The 16,980-nt window shown below is 47.4% G+C and overlaps 1 protein-coding gene across 2 annotated transcripts in view; it reads right to left on the reverse strand.

Annotated features, from left to right (window-relative positions):
* Positions 1-1,035: 1,035 nt before the first annotated feature.
* Positions 1,036-16,980, reverse strand: part of prickle1 (prickle planar cell polarity protein 1) — a 107,723-nt gene continuing 91,778 nt past the window's right edge. For both annotated transcript variants that reach the window (XM_033037841.1, XM_033037840.1), the window contains exons 3-8: positions 14,662-14,775; positions 12,552-12,689; positions 12,142-12,345; positions 7,838-8,024; positions 4,629-5,501; positions 1,036-2,829 (exon numbers count right to left, since the gene is read on the reverse strand). In XM_033037841.1, coding sequence (XP_032893732.1) covers positions 1,982-2,829; positions 4,629-5,501; positions 7,838-8,024; positions 12,142-12,345; positions 12,552-12,689; positions 14,662-14,775 — 2,364 coding nt within the window. In that variant the 3' untranslated portion in view covers positions 1,036-1,981. The remainder of the gene's footprint in view (positions 2,830-4,628; positions 5,502-7,837; positions 8,025-12,141; positions 12,346-12,551; positions 12,690-14,661; positions 14,776-16,980) is intronic.

Genomic DNA, 16,980 nt, shown 5'->3' on the forward strand with positions numbered 1-16,980 from the left:
AGTAGGAGAGCTTGGACTACACTTAAAAGGGAAATCGGGAGGGGAATAGAGGACATGGAAGCTAGGGAATTCAGGGAAGAGAATAGTATATAGTGAAACATATCCCCATTACAGAAGAGGGGGAGCTGAATGTCTTAAAGCATACAAAGTAGATAAACCTCCAGGGCGTGACCCGTGGGACATTTTTGGAAATTGATGGGGCTCTGGCAGAGATATTTACAACCTTCTTAACCATGGGTTGCCTATTTATTTAAGAAGATCTGTAAGAATAAACAAGTGGACTACAGGGCAGCGAGATAATATCAGTGGTGGTGAAGTTACCAGAGAGGATTCTGAGACAGGATCTACATGCGTTTGAAAAGGCAAGGACTGATTAGGATGATGAAGAAGATGTCCCAACAGGGGGAGCGATGTCGGGTGGGGGTAGAGACGATTTAGGTACATGCATCGCCTTCAGTCTCAATTGCAGCACTATTTCAGCAGCAGAGACGAGCAAAAGCTGTAATCCATACTTTGTATAGAACAAATACTACCTCAGAGTGCGGGTGGCAGCAAATTGATTCTTCACTCAGGTTGATGAATGTGAAAGTCTTCGCACTTCTGACAGGCTGACCAAATGGCCATTGAAGTAGTGAGATGCTCTATTGTCCTGTTCTCAAAATAATACAGTGGTTAATTCAGATCTTTACCATTGGGAAGAGCAACAGCAAGGGGGCAGAAGAGATGAATCCACCATCCTTCGTTATTTTAAAGATGCAATTCCAGAAAGTTAAATAAAATTATTCTAACGCATTGTCATCCACTCTGCAAGCCTAATGGCCAGGATCGAGTACAACTGCTCTTTGTAACGTTGGTACAATTGCAGCTTCCTGTCTTTTACACCCAATAAAAATAACTTAAATTAATAAAAAGCTTTATTTTCTCAGATTTTTGCATTTCCACTGTAGCTATTTTTAAAAAATCACAAAAAAACATATACAATTTCACCACTATTTGTTTCATTGAAAGTAATGCATTTTAGCGAAACAAATTGCATTATTTTATATTTTTTTATTTCATTCAACCACATGTTCCAGTCTTTACATTTATACAGCACTTTTGATACTTCTTTACACTATCTGAGTCACAATAAGCTCTGGTAACGTAGCAAATATCTCGGGCACACTTCTGGAATTGGGAATAGTTGACACTAGTGCACACTAAGTAATTGAACTAAAAAAAATGGGAGAAGCTGTATGTAGAAGTATTAAACTCAATACATCCTCACGAACAAAATGGTGAGCCACTGTTTAACAGGAGGGTCATTGAAAGGATGGACCTAATGTTGCAATCACTTCATTACATCTATTTCATACAACCAAACGTAAATGGGGTTTTTTTTTGCAATTCAACGATATATAAAAATATCAGTTTCATAATCTGAACTTTACAATATATACATTATTTGCACTGTTAAATTATGATTAACTTTAGTTGTTAAATGCTACATTATAAATACCAACATTTTTAAATGAAATTGCAGGTCTCAGCCCCTCCAATGCCTCTAGAGTGGGATTGAGGGGAGGAGGGGCAAAGACAACAGTTCATTCCGCTGTACCACAGCTTGCCTTTCTTCACCCCTTTCGCTACACAAATACTTCAATGTAAGTGAACATTTAATACCATAATAATATGAAGCACATTTAAATCATTAAAAAGTAACAAAAGTGAAAAAACATTTTGTTTAAATGTCCAAAGCTTTCACAAAGCATAGATCCAGCATGAAGTGTTGTCCTGGACGGTAGAGTGCACACCATTTCTTTGCACATGTTCACTCTGGATTGCAAGGTGGTGCAGCATTCCCAATGCCAATAGTTCTAAGCCTGGGCTTCCTGTAATTCCACATTCATTGACAGGTTGCCTCAACCAGGTGGTTTAGTCATATCTGTATTCAGATTCCAGAAACGCTCTCTGTGCAAGTTTAGTTATCACCAACTTTGCCCTATGAAATGATACAATTCTTCCCTTTATGTCCCTTTTTCTTTTTGGCTCTCGTGGTCTGTGGTCCTGTAGTGGAAGCTGGCATCACTGACGGTGTTGCTGCAAGGTCATCGGTGTAAAGCTGGTACCTTTGGGCTCTGGGCTGTGGGATGGGTTGACCAAGGAAATAACCTTCTTCTTCCGAATCAGAGGACGAAGAGGAGCATGTTGAGCACCAGGACTCGTCATCGTCGCCGTACAGGCCAAGAAACTTGTCCACTGCCTGGTTTAATGCGTAGTCTGGGTGGCGACTGTACTGGCCGTACATGTCTTGGTTTTGAAGATAGGCTTGCCTATCGCGGGAGACCTTGGGCTGATTTACCTTGTCACAGTCTTCGGGAGAGTGGAGATGAAGTCTCTCTCTCGGACATCTCCTATCCGCGGCCAGATGGAGAGCATTGTCCGACCGGGATTTCCTGCTCCGTCGCCAGCGATGGTGGTGCCGGTTACTGCGCCCGTCGGCGTTGAATGCCCGGCGCCGCGTTCGTTCGCTCATCGGCGCTTGCCGGATCTCCACCTCCTCGTAGTTGCTGTTGTCGATGACGTCATCTGAAAACTTGACTTGCTGCGGTCTCATCTGCGACTTTGATCGTCTCAGCATCGGGGTGTAGAGGGGTTTTTGTGTCACCTCCGGCGTCACCACCTGGCAAAGGTCCGATGTCAGGCTCTTGAGGGACTCTGTGCTGCCACGGGGCATCGACGAGTTCATCGTGCCCATGTTACTCATTTTCTCACAGCTCTCCATTTCTTGGAAGTCCTGCAGGGTGAACACTGGTGATCTTTGCTGGCTGTCTCCATCTACTGAGGCTCCTGCACAGACAAACACTGGCACTCAGATCATTTAATATCACCCAGATCTCCTCCCAACACTAGTAAAATATAGGCATCATTAATTTTATTTTTAAATCATTAGTTAGCCTGAGAATGATAGTACCTTCAGGCCTCTGCAAAGAACCATCTACAGTGCGTCACCCATCCATTCAAACCCCAACACTGCCTCTCATTGCTCAGGTTGTACAGATCAAACCCAGTTTGTACAGTGACGGTGAATGTGTTTAACGCAAAGTACCCAATGCCCCGATGAAAGAATACTTTGTGGCTCACAAATGGTACAAGACAATGCAGCAGTAAATCACCGCTTTGTGGTGTGGCTGGAGTGAGTAGTCTCGAACTTCCTCATCCTACAAGACCTCACTTTGCAAATATGCCACCCTCTCATCCCTGTACAGCCCATGGGCTTCTGAAATTCTCCAGTTCTGCACTCTTCTCCACCACAAGGCTGTGGAGGCCAAGTCAATGGACATTTTTAAGGCAGATAGATAGATTCTTGATTAGAAAGAGGTGTCAGTCTATGGGGAGAAGGCAGGAGAATGGGGTTAAGAGGGAGAGATAGATCAGCCATGATTGAAAGGTGGAGTAGATTTGGGGCCGAATGGCCTAATTCTACTCCTATTCCTTGTGATCTTATGACTTCTTGCCAAAGGAATAATAGCTGTACTGTTAGTTGTCCAGGCCTTAAACAGCTGAGATTCCTTCCCTCAACCTCCCCACCTCTCTGTTATGCTTCTGCTAGTGTTACACTGTGGTAACAGGTCCTTCGGCCCAACTTGCACACACCAGCCAACATGTCCCAGCTACACTAGTCCCATCTGCCCGCGCTTGGTCCATATCCCTCCAAACATGTCCTATCCATGTACCTGTCTGTTTCTTAAGCGTTGGGATAGTCCCAGTCTCAACTACCTCCTCTGGCAGCTAGTTCCATACACCCACTACTCTTTGTGTGAAAAAGTTACCACTCAGAATCCTATTAAATCTTTTCCCCATCACCTTGAACCCGTGTCCTCTGGTTCTCGATTCCCCTACTCTGGGCAAGAGATTCTGTGCAACCACCTGATCTATTCCTCTCATGACTTTGTACACCTCTATAAGATGACACCCCTCATCCTCCTGCGCTACAAAAAATAGAGACCCAGCCTACTCAACCACTCCCTATACCTCAGACCCTCTTGTCCTGGCAAGATCCTCGTAATTCTTCTCCGAACCCTTTCAAGCTTGACTATATCTTTCCAAAAACGTGCCCAGAACTGAACACAATACTCCAAATGCAGTCTTACCAATGCCTTATACAACTGCAGCATGACCTCCCAACTTCTATACTCAATACTCTGACTGATGAAAGCCAATGTGCCAAAAGCCTTTTTGACCACCTTATCTACCTGCGACTCGATCTTCATGGAACCATGCATCTGCACTCCTAGATCCACCATGATTTAAGATCTACCATAATCTTCCACCTGACTTTATTCAGCAAAGCACCTTGCTTCATTGTATTAAAGATGCCGTGTACCTTTGAGTGAGTCTTACCAACATTGCATTGTCCCAGCCTTAATTTCAATTCACTGTCAGCAGGGGAATGGAGATGTCTGAGTGTGGTAACGCCGTCAAATGTTTACACTGGAAGGGAATGACGACTTTCCAACTATTTCTTTCTATTTTCACTGACCACAATTTCCGGCTATTTTTAAAATAATCTCTCCGAAGGATGACTGTTCACATTTCAAACTGATAACCCACCGATACCCTGGAGGATTGTATTGGGCCTACAATACCTGTGATGTTGGACAGGGCCAGAGAATCCACAGAATCACGCACACCTTGTTCGGCTGCCTTCATCCCACCGGTCAGGCATTCCAAGGAGTCATCGTACCAGGGGCTCTGGCCGTGTTTGTAGCCCACGGCACCGTGTTCTGTCTCGAGGTCCTGAATCTTCCTGCTGCTGGCGGGACCTGGATGGCTTCCGTAGGCGGAATCTCCCAGATTGTCCTGGGACTGAGCCCAGAACAAGTGGGATTCATACTTGTTGCTGCCCAAGCCCTGGGCCTCACGGCTGCCCAGCTCCAACTCCAGCTTGCCCTTGGCTTCACTGTGTGAGGACCAGGGCTCGCACTGCTTGCCCTCCTCATCGGGATGCTGAAAGAGTCCTCGATCCCCGAACTTCAGCAGCAGCTGGGTCAGGTAGTCCTCGTGCTCGGCCCACTCCTCCTGCTCCTCCGCCCCCTCTGCCTCCACCCGGCCTTTCCAGAAGTGCTCACCGCCGAGCCTGGAGTCTCCCCTCGTCAGGCTGAGGGCGTCCATTTGCTGCGATAGGGGATCGTTGTCCTTGCCAGAGAAATCGGGGCACTTGTAGTTGACGTTGGGGGAGAGGAGCAGCGACTGCCTGCACTGGTCTGCCGACTTGCTGCTCTTCCCCACGCGCACACTCCTCCGCGACTCTCTGGAGCGCGCAGACTGGAAGGCAGAGTCAGACGAGTCGGAGGCGTGCACGTCCTCACCCAGGCTGCAGGCCTTGGAGCAGAAAATCTGTCCTTGCTTCGGCAGGAAGGGGCAGCCCAGCAGTGGAGTCCGGCACTGGGCGCAGCAAAAGCATTTATCGACAGCATGCCAGTGTCGCCCATCGTACGTCATTTGTGCGTGGTCTACACCTGCAGTTAAGACAAACGTGCATCAGTTTAGTTTAGAGATACAGCGCAGAAACAGGCCCTTCGGCTTAACAAGTCCGCACCAACCAGTGATTCCCGCACATTCACGCTATCTACACACACTATGGACAATTTACATTCATACCAAACCAATTAACCTACAAACCCTATACGTCTTTGGAGTGTGGGAGGTATCCGGAGATCCCGGAGAAAACACATGTACGTCAAGGGGAGAATATTCAAACTCCGTACAGACAGCTCCCATAGTCAGGATTGAACCCATGTCTCTGGAGCTGTCAGACAGCAACTCTACCGCTGCGCCACCGTGCCGACACCATTATCAAAGGCAACAAAGAGTGCTCCTGGCCCGAGGCACTGAGCAATGGTATATACACAGCAGGTTGTTGGGGCCGATAATCTCATGTGCTGTGGATTAGTTTGCTCCTCAATTCCTGTCCCATCAATCCAGTCACTACAGCGATTCACCCATAGAATCATACAGCATGGCACCCCCCCCCCACTCATCAATGCCAACCAAGGCGACCCATCTAAGCTGGTTCCATTTGCTGAAATTCCTCTAAACCTTTTTTTATTCATTTACCTGTCTAAATTGCTTTTAAGGATGTCATTAAGCTGGAAAGGTGCACAAAGCATTCGTCAGGATGGCTTGAATTATGAACAGAGGCATGATCGGCTGAGACCTCCTTCCCCTAAAGCTTAGGAGGCTGAGGGATGAACTTAAGGTGTATATAAAATTATGAGGGGCATTGTTAAAATGAAGTCGGTCCCCCCCCCCCGAGATAGGGAAATCTTAAACCAGGGGGCATAGCTTTAAGGTGAGAAGAGAAGGATTTTAACGGGTTCTGAGAGGCAACATTTTCCACACTGAGGGTTGTGCGTATATAGAACAAGCTGCCAGAGGAAGTAGGTAGAGGTGGGTCAATGATGATGTGTGAAGAATCTAGACATGGATAGGAAAGACTGAGAGGGATATGGGCCAAATACAGACAAATGGGACCAGCTCATAAAAACACAGCATGGATGCATTGGGCCTAAAGGCCTGTCTCCATGCTGGATGTCTGGATGTTTCATTGGGGATTAGAGGACTACACAGAAGCTCACCACCACACTCCAGCTCTGCTGCACTTTAGAGTCAGTGCTTTAGCTTCTTGTTTAAAACCCTCCTCGTTTTCTTGGCAGCTACTAATAGACCACAACAAATTCCAGGGGTTACTGGTGAGCAAATATCCATCAGCACCCATCTCCGGGTCCAGGAGTTCCGGCTTACTTTAGGATTCCCCTCTGGACTTCCAGGACAATGGGCTGGGATTTTGCAGCAATGGGACTGCTGAGGCAGATACTTCGTGCCCACCTTTGTATCGGCAGCTCGTGCTCACGTACACTGCGCCTGGTGAACTGGGTTGGGGCACAATAGGAACCTCTCCACCAACTTGCAGAGGGCAAACGTCCCTACAGCATTTCCTTTTGTCTGTTAACAACCACTTGAACTAAAATGATCAAAATTAAACATGGTTTCACCTTTCCAAAATTAATGTCTGCAATATATCTTCACTTAAGGTTGTTGTCAGCTATTGAAAAAGTTGGGTCAACATTCGGCCTAATATTAATGTGTGAATATACATCGAGACAAACGCTTAAAATGTGGATTTCAAACATGTTGGAAACTCTACATCTTGCGATTCCTCCTAACAGACAAAGTAGACCAATTCCTAAGGATTTGGTCGCCATTTGTCTTGGTTCTTGATTCTTGGTTTCTTGGTCCTCCAAAATATTCCAAATGGAATTTAAACTGGAGGTGGTGAAGGGAGGGCTTAAGCCAGAAAGGGTTATTGGGAAGAAAGAGCTACTTTAAATTTAGTTGCATCTGGTTAGGTAATTATAGTTGGGTGGAGATTATTCCATGCTTTAATGTCGACTTCTTAGAAGCATATGGTGCAACACAAACGTAGAAACGATCCGTTTCAGGACTGGGTGAATGGTGGTCAAGAATAACAAATAGCTATCTCTCCTTTATTCTTCTGCTTTCTACCTCTGCTTCTTTTCTCTTCATTTTCTTTATTTTCCAATTTTCCTTTCCTCACTTTCTGATATCGCAAACTTCTCTATTTCTTTCCTATTCTTTTTCTGTCTCCTTTTTATAGTTAAAATAAAAATAATAAGAAGCTGTACATGAATTGTAACGTCAATATATACTAGGTATCTAGGGTACCATATTATTGTACCTACTTCTAATAAAAATTAAAAATAAATAAATAAATAAATACATCGAGACAGTTGGTGAAAACATTTGCATGCGGTTTCAAGTGTGCAGTGATTACCGATATGGTTGCCGCAGGCCTCGCAATATTCCGCGTACAGACTCTCGAAGCAGCTGCAGCAGAATGGGCGGCCGTCCTTCATAATGTACCTCTGTCCCCCCAGCACGGCATCACACTCAAAGCAGCAGAAGTGTTTCATGTGCCAGTGGCGACCTTCAGCTTCTGTGCATTCATCAGCAAAAATAATCTGAAATTCGAGGAGAGTGCTTTGTTAGGCAATTGCCCAAATCTCAGAGGTACCTCACGGATTTCTGCCGTTCATATTGAAACCGAATAGTAAATTAAACTATTTCCCCCCCCCCCCCCCCCCCCCCCCCCCCCAAAAAAAAGAGAAAGACTGGACAGTGCTTCTTTAGTGGGTTCTTTGAAAATAGCTGAAGAATGCACGAAAGGTTCTGCCAACTTCTGGGTAAACATTAGCTGGAGAACAGTAAGACTACAGTATTCTGCTCGATCGCACACTTAATCACATCTCAAGTTGGTTGCCATCACTCCATATCGGTGTACTCAGTAAAATTTTTATTTGTGGTTTGTCTTACAGGAATACATCCGCCAAACTAAGCCTCATTCCTTGGATTACCATCAGCAGCTCCACAATTCCCTCATTAAACCTCCGCCTCTCCCTATTTCCCTCCTCGCCTTTCAAGCATTCCTTAAGTCATTCTTTGATTTATCTTATCGGGTCTCTGTCAGGCTAAATTAGATACCTATCAGCTCTCTGTAATACTCGTACTCTAATGCATAGAGTTGTACGGGGAAACAGGCCCTTCATCCCAGCTTGACTGTGTCAACTTATGTTCGCCTGCATTTGGCCCATAGTCCACTAAACCCTCCAAAAGTTGCTCCTGAGGTCCCTCTTAATTTTCTCCCTACTTCTCCTTAAACCTATGAGCTCTAATTTTTAAATCCCCGGTTATAGGAAAAGCCAATCTCAGTCTCCTGACAAAGGCTTTCTCCAACCTCTCTGTATAATTCAAGCCTGCAAACCCAGGGAATATCCTGGTGAATCTCTTCTGCGCCTTTTTCAACTTAGTAACATCCTTCCTGGGGCTGGGTGACCAGAACTGCACACGGTACTCCAAATGAGGTCACATACCAATGACCTGTACAGCTGCATGATGATGCCCCGACTTGTACTCTTCCCAATGAAGGCAAGCTTGCCAAACGCCTTCTTCACCACCCTGTCCACCTGACTCACCACCTTTAGGGAACCGCACACCTGTACTCCCAGTTTTCTGACTCCTACGTTCAAGCAGCTTGGGAAGGTGTATTTCCTTCATATGTGCAAGCTGGCTCTTGTATGAGCTTTTGCAAAGTCAGTTCCTCTCCAAAGGCCCGTCAAATGAAAGATAAATTTGAGCATTGCCTTGAAATCAGGGGGTCACCAGTGTTGGATTGTTGTGGGGCTGCTAACAACATCCCATGAATAGCAAATGGATGATTGATGAGGTCTTGGTGTTTCCTATTGACACACTGGGTGGTGAGGATGTCTGGTCATGTCTCCAGTGGCATTGCCCCCCCCTCCAGTGGATTAGTGGGACTCCCTGAACTGACAAGCTTGTAGTTTAAAAGATTTCTCCACATCACACTCACTGCATCAGCTGCTGGCGTGCAAAACCATCTCAGCAGCCAGAGGCCAATGCCAAAGTAAACTTGTGCAGCCTTCCACAGTTGGTGGCCAAGGAATAGACTATGCTGTAGTTTCAGACAATCCCACCTACGAACACAGCACAGTTCAGAGACTGATTCCTCGACTTACTCTCGCCCCAATCCACCCCTCAGACATACTATTTTAATCTTGCCTCCAGTAGCCATCCCTACTAATAGATCACAGCACAGAAACAAGCCCTTCCACTCAACTATCAAACACACATTTACACTAGGTACACAAAATTGCTGGGGAAACTCAGCGGGTGCAGCAGCATCTATGGAGCGAAGGAACTTCGCTCCATAGATGCTGCTGCACCCGCTGAGTTTCCCCAGCAATTTTGTGTACCTTCGATATTCCAGCATCTGCAGTTCCTTTTTGAACACACATTTACACTAACCCATTTTTGTTATTCACCCTACATTCCTATCAACTCCCCAAAGTTTTAAACTGCTCACCTACACACTAGGGGCAAGTTATAGCAGACAAATAATTCGCCACCCTGCACGTCTTTGGGATGTGGGAGCTCACGAGGGAAACCCAGTTACAGGGAGAATGTGCAAACCGCACAGGCCACCCATGGTCAGGATTGAACCTGGTTCTCTGGAGATGAGAGGCAGCTTGGGCAAGCACAATGGCTCAGTTGGTAGAGTCACCTCCAGAGAGCCAGGTCCAATCACCTGATTTCCCCCTCACTGCCACTGCTTTTTTTTTTTTTTAACAGTGCAAACCGCACACCAAGTCTACGCCGACCAGCGGTCCCCGCATATTAGCTCTATCTGCACACACTAGGACCAATTTACAATTATACAAAGCCAATTAATCTCCAAACCTGTATGCCTTTGGAGTGTGGGAGGAAACCGGAGCTCCCAGAGAAAACCCACCCAGGTCATGGGTAGAGCATACAAACTTCGTACAGACAGCACCTGGAGTCAGGATGGGACCTGGGTCGTGTAGGAAAGAATTGCCGATGCTGGTTTAAATCGAAGGTAGACACAAAGTGCTGGAGTAACTCAGCGGGACAAGCAACATCTCTGGAGATAAGAAATAGGTGACGTTTCGGGTCGAGACCCTTCATCAGCAACTCTGGCAGCAACTCTACTTCTGCGCCACCGTGCGCCCTGTATAAAGGCTTGTAGCTTATACTGCAGCATACTGTGCTCATGCTGAAAGTTGGTGCTGACAACCAAGCCTATGGGTGGTCATTATTTACAGGCCAGGGTCATCACTGAACACAATGCACAGGGGGTTGCTGGTGGTGGTCTCGCACTACTCCTGGGGAATGATCATCACTGCCTCTTCTCACCACAACTCACCAACCATGCTGGTCACAGCACAGCGACAGCTTCCAAGTGTGGAGACGACAGATCAAATCACACTCGGGGGACCTGGCACAAGGTCCAGGAGTTGGGTGAACGCGCGTCGCTGTTGGGCTGAGTTTCTACAGCGGGATTAGCGTCGGGGTGGAAGAGTGTTGGCGGGATTCCCTGATACCCAGCTTTCAATCACCTCCACCAAACATACACTCGCCATTGCTCTGGGGGAAACTGGGCAAGGTTCCCATTCCCAACACCGGGTCAACACCGGAAGGATTACAAGACCCAATGTCCATAGGCAGGCAGTCACCTCTGGAGCTGATGAGACAATTTTTCATTGAACATAGAAAAACACAGCACAGAAGCACTCCCTTCGGCCCATAAGTCTATACCAAACACGGCATGTTAATCTAACGCCTTCTGATCCATGTGCCTATCAGAAACCATCTTAATACCACTGTCATATCTCCGTTTACCACTACCAAGCACTCACCATGCTGGGTCCTACACATCTTCTTTCATTTTAAAGCTAAGGCCTCCAGTCCTTGACATTTCCACCCTGGACAAAAGGTTCTGACTGCCCATGTCTATCTATGTCTCTCATATCTTTATATACTTCCATTAGGTCTTTCCTCAAGCTGTGACAGTCCAGAGAAAACAATCCAAGTTTCTCCAACCTCTTATAGCTATACCCTCTAATCCAGGCAGCATTCTGGCAAACCTTTTCTGCACCCGATCCAAAGCCTCCACTGTAATGTGGTGACCAGACTGCACGCAACACTCCGAACGCTGCCTTACATAAGTTCCTTTTCTTTCCTACACACATTCATCGGCCAATCATTTTGGAATCGGGATGACTTCCAAGAAAGGTTGTGCTTGAGAACCAAACACCGACTCTGATCTCAACCCGAAACATCGGCTATTCCTTTTCTCCAGAGATGCTGCCTCACCCGCTGAGTTACTCCAGCATTTTGTGTCTATTGACTCTGGACTGATAGTCACTCAAGCTTACTTTAATTTAGTATATGAAATACAGCGCGGAAACAGGCCCTTCAGCCCACCGGGTCCGCACCGACCAGCGATCCCCGCACATTAACACTATCCTACACACACTAGGGACTATTTACATTTATTTCAAGCCACTTAACATACAAACCTGTACGTCTTTGGAGTGTGGGAGGAAACCGAAGATCTCGGAGAAAACCCACGCAGGTCACGGGGAGAACGTACAAACACCGTACAGACAAGCACCCGGTGTCGGGATCGAACCTGCGTCTCTGGCATTGTAAGGCAGCAACTCTACCTGTGCCACTCAGTCCATTCCATACAGTTGCACTCACCTCGTCACAGGCTGAACACCGGGGCTTCACCAGCTCGGCGTGGTGTCGGCCGCAGTGGATCCTGCCGTCTTGGTAGAAGTAGATAAGGTCCACGAGCAGCTCCTGGCAGGTGGAGCAGACAAAACAAGCCGGGTGCCAGCAGACAGATGAGCTCGCCCTGGACACAAATATTGCAACCTCCCCGCCATTTATCTTCTCCTTGCACTGAAAGATATGATTGGAGAGGGTAGGGGGAGAATGGAGGGCGATTAGTAACTATATCATTGCTCACACTAAGGGGAGGGGGGAGAGAGAGAGGAGGGGGGGAGCAAAGGGGTGGGGGAGAGGAGGGAGTGAGAGCAAGGGAGGGGTGAGAGGCACAAGCGTGTGAAGCTGGATATATTGCTTGTGTGCTGACGGTTCCTGTGTACCTGATCACAGACGGTGTGCATCAGAGCTCGGGGCAGCTGCTTGATGGTTCCTCGGCCCAGAGCCTCCTTCTTCCTCTGGGCACTAAAGAGCTGCAGTTCCTTCTTCTCCTCCTCACTCAGCGACTGGCAGTAACGCATCTGAAAATATACACGGAACACTTTATTGATTTTCTACCAACAACCCATTGAACCAACTCAAAGCTCCAACACACAATATAGTGTGTCGGGAAGATCAGCCCACGGAGACAGAGAATTCCACAGGTTCCCCACCCATGCATTAAAGACCCCTCACCTGGATGTCCCTTAAAGAGGGTGGGCAGAGCTCCTGGGGAGACTGTGGGGACTTGCAACACACCAGATGCACAACGGGTGGAGCTGCTGCCAACAGCACCAGAAACCCGGGTTTCATCCTGACATCAGGTGCTGTCTGTATTGCCCCTAATATTGCCCTTAATGTGTAAATGTGCACATTTAACCTCAGCACCTTGGATGGGGCAGAAAGATCTCTACCCATAGACAACATTCAGGACCTCTGACTTGCCTTGCCCAAAAAGAAGGCTCTCAAGGAGGAGATATCCCAAAGAGAGGAAGCACAGAGAGGAAGGAGAAATACAAATTAAACATCATTTGGGGTGGCTTTACAGGTAGCAGTGCGATAGGCAGAGGAGACTATTATAGATATTTAATTCCTAGAATTCAAGAGAATGTTGCTTGCTCTGGCTGGTGTGTGTAAAACTGTTCCCTTCATTTGGGCGAGTCCAGAACCAGGGGCCACAGTCTTAGAATAAAGGGGAGGACATTTAAGACTGAGGTGAGAAAAAACTTTTTCACCCAGAGAGTTGTGAATTTATGGAATTCCCTGCCACAGAGGGCAGTGGAGGCCAAGTCACTGGATGGATTTAAGAGAGAGTTAAATAGAGCTCTAGTGGTTTCAAGGGATATGGGGAGAAGGCAGGCACGGGTTATTGATAGGGGACGATCAGCCATGATCACAATGAATGGCGGTGCTGGCTCGAAGGGCTGAATGGCCTCCTCCTGCACCTATTTTCTATGTTTCTATTTACAACTTCTGATGAAACAGTTCTTTCATGACCCAGGATGAAGGATCCCTCGCACAATTCCTTATAGCGCCAATATGAAGAGGCTTGGGGAATCCTACCTCTTCTATCAGACAACCTGTGCGCTTTCACCAACGAGTAAGTAATGGCCACATTGTGGCAATGCTTACAGTTTTATACATAGTGTTAACTTTCCAGGACACAGCTCATATGGGATAGATGCGGTTACATCGCTACTGTGAGATTCAACGTCAGCTTGTATGGAATGTGTAGGAAGGAACTGCAGATGCTGGTTTAAACCGAAGATAGACACAAAAAGCTGGAGTAACTCAGCGGGACAGGCATCTTCTCTGGGGAGAAGGAATGGTTGACGTTTTGGGTCGAGACCCTTGTTGTCGTAATGATATCAGCTGTAGCTTTAGATAAGAGTGGGACACACAAATTGATTGCTGTCTTCTCAGAGTGAACTTCGGGCAGCGAGACAAGAGCGAGATTTAAAAAAGACTTTTAAGTGAACAGAGAGGGAGTTGAAATTGGAGGGAACAGTGTTGGCATCACTCTAGCACCTCAGGTCCCTCCCGCTGCACTTTGTAACTTGTGAAACATGGACAGAGTGAAAATAAGAGCTGTGGTTTATTTATTTGCGCCCCAGCAACACGTACACAGGAGCACAATGCTTCCATCAAGCAACAGGAACACACTTCCACTCCCCCCCACCCTCCCTCCCTCCAGAGCAGGGTCTATAATGTCAGCCACATGAGGAGGGCCAGCTAACGGCTGGAGGCAGCAGGTGTCCAGAGGCAGAGGCTCAGCACTAGGCGATGGCGTTCACTCACAAAGGCACACGGACGGTTGGCTCCGTTAAACAATGTAGCCTGTGCAGGGCGTGCTAATTGTCAGCTTTAGGCAGTGGGCACAGTTCCTATAACGGGGTTATAAACCTGGGTAGCCCCACAGACAGGAAAGGCAGTAGAAGGTTATGTCCTTTCACTAATGGTCTATAAATACCAAGCACCTGGAGTGCAGCAGTGCAGCTTAATGGTTTGTCCTACCTCATTATCGTGGGGGGGGAGCTGATAGAGGAGCTGCTTGATTCGGTGCTTCTCTCCGGGGCTGTTCACGTAGGGAATCTTCTCCTCCGGCAGGGACGAGAAGTACAGCTGCACCTGGAGTTGGGACACCAAAGGGTAAAATAGTCAACCGAAGCTTTAAAAGATCAACCCAAATACAAAACGTTGCAGTGTAATCTAGTTCACTGAGTGACGGCTTCTGTACCAATGTCTTGGTTTTGCAATCTTTTCCCTTTCACTGTCTTGTCTTATACTTGGATGTTTTTTTGTGTGTCCATGTGCCAGTGACTTTGCTGCAAGCAAGATTTTTTAGTGTACCAGTACCTCACCAGACATACGACAGTAAACTCAAATTGACTCATTCGCCTTCTATACATCAGACACCAGGTTTTTGCAGCAAGCGACTTCCAATTAACTAAAACAAAAACAGGGGTTTGCAATTTATGAGCTTGGTGAGATGTTACACTGAACAGCAGGCTGACAGGTTTTATGTTGCTTTGACCATTCGGAGACCCAGAGATCATTGAAGTTCGCGGCAGAGGACTGCTTCAAATTGACCAGCAGCCAGCAGCTGCCGAGTCTGGAATGCAACTTGAAGTGACAATTTAAGCATGGCAGATTACTCGTGCTTAAATGTGGCTCTTAACCCGGCCTGGCCCCTTTAAAGTGTGCAGAGGTCCAGTCAACCGACTGCCGATCTGCCAACAATTACCAGAGCTGTGACGAGCCTGCTTACAGCACTTCCACCCGAGCCAGACCCACCATCACCTCGATCATCTCCAGGGCTGCACTATTCAACAGGCTTTTTAAAAGGCTTGGCTCTCCTGATCTTGCACAGGCGGGCAGGATGACTTCATCACTTCCATGTGTGCTCTGATATGTGGCCGCAGAAAATTTCCTTCCAGCCTTGGGATCCCGCCATGATTTTACCAGACAGCGGGTTTTCTGACTGTGCAGGCTCTAATTGATTACAGTACAGCATCTGGCCAGAGGATATTCTAGTCAAAGGTAATGGCTGGTCATTGAAAATAATCATTTGTAGTCATATCAGACACAGGGCATAAAATAGGGCTCTACAGTTGTACACCTCCCAACAGGAGTCTCCAGGGTGCCGGGGAGTTTTGATCCCTCCTCCATAGATCTGGAGTCAGCTGGACACTTCTGGGAGTAGGAATGGAAGACAGTGGAGAAAGTCAATCTGAACAGATTGGGAATGCAGCGATTATTACCTCTCTGTGGGTATAATAGAACTGTTCTCAGCCCAGCCCCTGGGGGAAGATATAGTTGGCCACATTACTCCGGGAAGGATGGGCGTCTGGGCGAGAGAGGGTGGGAGGGAAAGGGGAGGGGCTCCAGAGAGGGGGAGGGAGAGGGAGAGATAGGGGGAGGAAGGGCAGGAGAGAGGTGGGGGGTGGGGGGGGGGGGGGAGGCGGGGAGAGGAAGGGGAGGGGGCCGGAGGGAGGTGTGAAATGGGGGAGGGGCAGGAGAGAGGGAGGGGGCAGGGGAGAGGGGGGGTGGGCGCGGCAGGTGAGGGGGTGTGGCATGAGGGGGTGGGGTGGGACGGGAGAGGGCATGGGTCAAGGGGCAGGTGTGGGGGTGGAGCATGCGTGGTAGGGTGGGGAGAAGGGGAGGCAAGGTTAGGCCTAGAGGGAAGGAGGAGGACCCTAAATGGGAGAGAGAAGGAGGACGCTAAATGGGAGAGAGGAGGAGAGAGGAAGAGGTCACTGGAGATTTGGTGGGTGGTTGGTACAGATGAGATGGTAGTTGTTCAAGTAGTAAGTTCAAGCAGTAAGCCGACAACATCCCACCAAGACAGAGTAAATAAAACACAGAATAACAAGAGGGCAGAATAGTAGAAGTGTGGAAACTTTGGCCGTTGAGTAAAATCATCGCCATTATAATGGAATAAGTTATCATTGGCCGGACCGCCAAAGTTTGGTTCCTTAAATACTTGAAAGAAAAACAAATAGCCTGCAGTCGAATGTTTGTGCCAAGGGGAAGCTGACTGGGCAGGATGGATGCTGGTGCTGCATTGAGCAGGGAAATGGGCGGCTGCTCCAGTGGAGGGTTTGGTACAAGAAACTTTGCCAGTTGTGCTGCTGCGACCAATAGGAAATAAAACCTTCATCAGCTGTGGCAATAAATCGCATCGCATTGCCACAGTTTAATAATGTTTCAATCCATAAATAACATGCTGGTGAAAGTTGCATTGCATCAGTTTTTTTAACTTTTCCCAGAGATTTTTTTAAATCTTCTTCAGGCTAAATTGCACACAGGCGCACACACGCGCGCACACACACA

This window comes from Amblyraja radiata, chromosome 19 (genome assembly GCF_010909765.2).
Source record: "Amblyraja radiata isolate CabotCenter1 chromosome 19, sAmbRad1.1.pri, whole genome shotgun sequence".
In the NCBI taxonomy this organism is placed as follows: Eukaryota; Metazoa; Chordata; class Chondrichthyes; order Rajiformes; family Rajidae; genus Amblyraja; species Amblyraja radiata.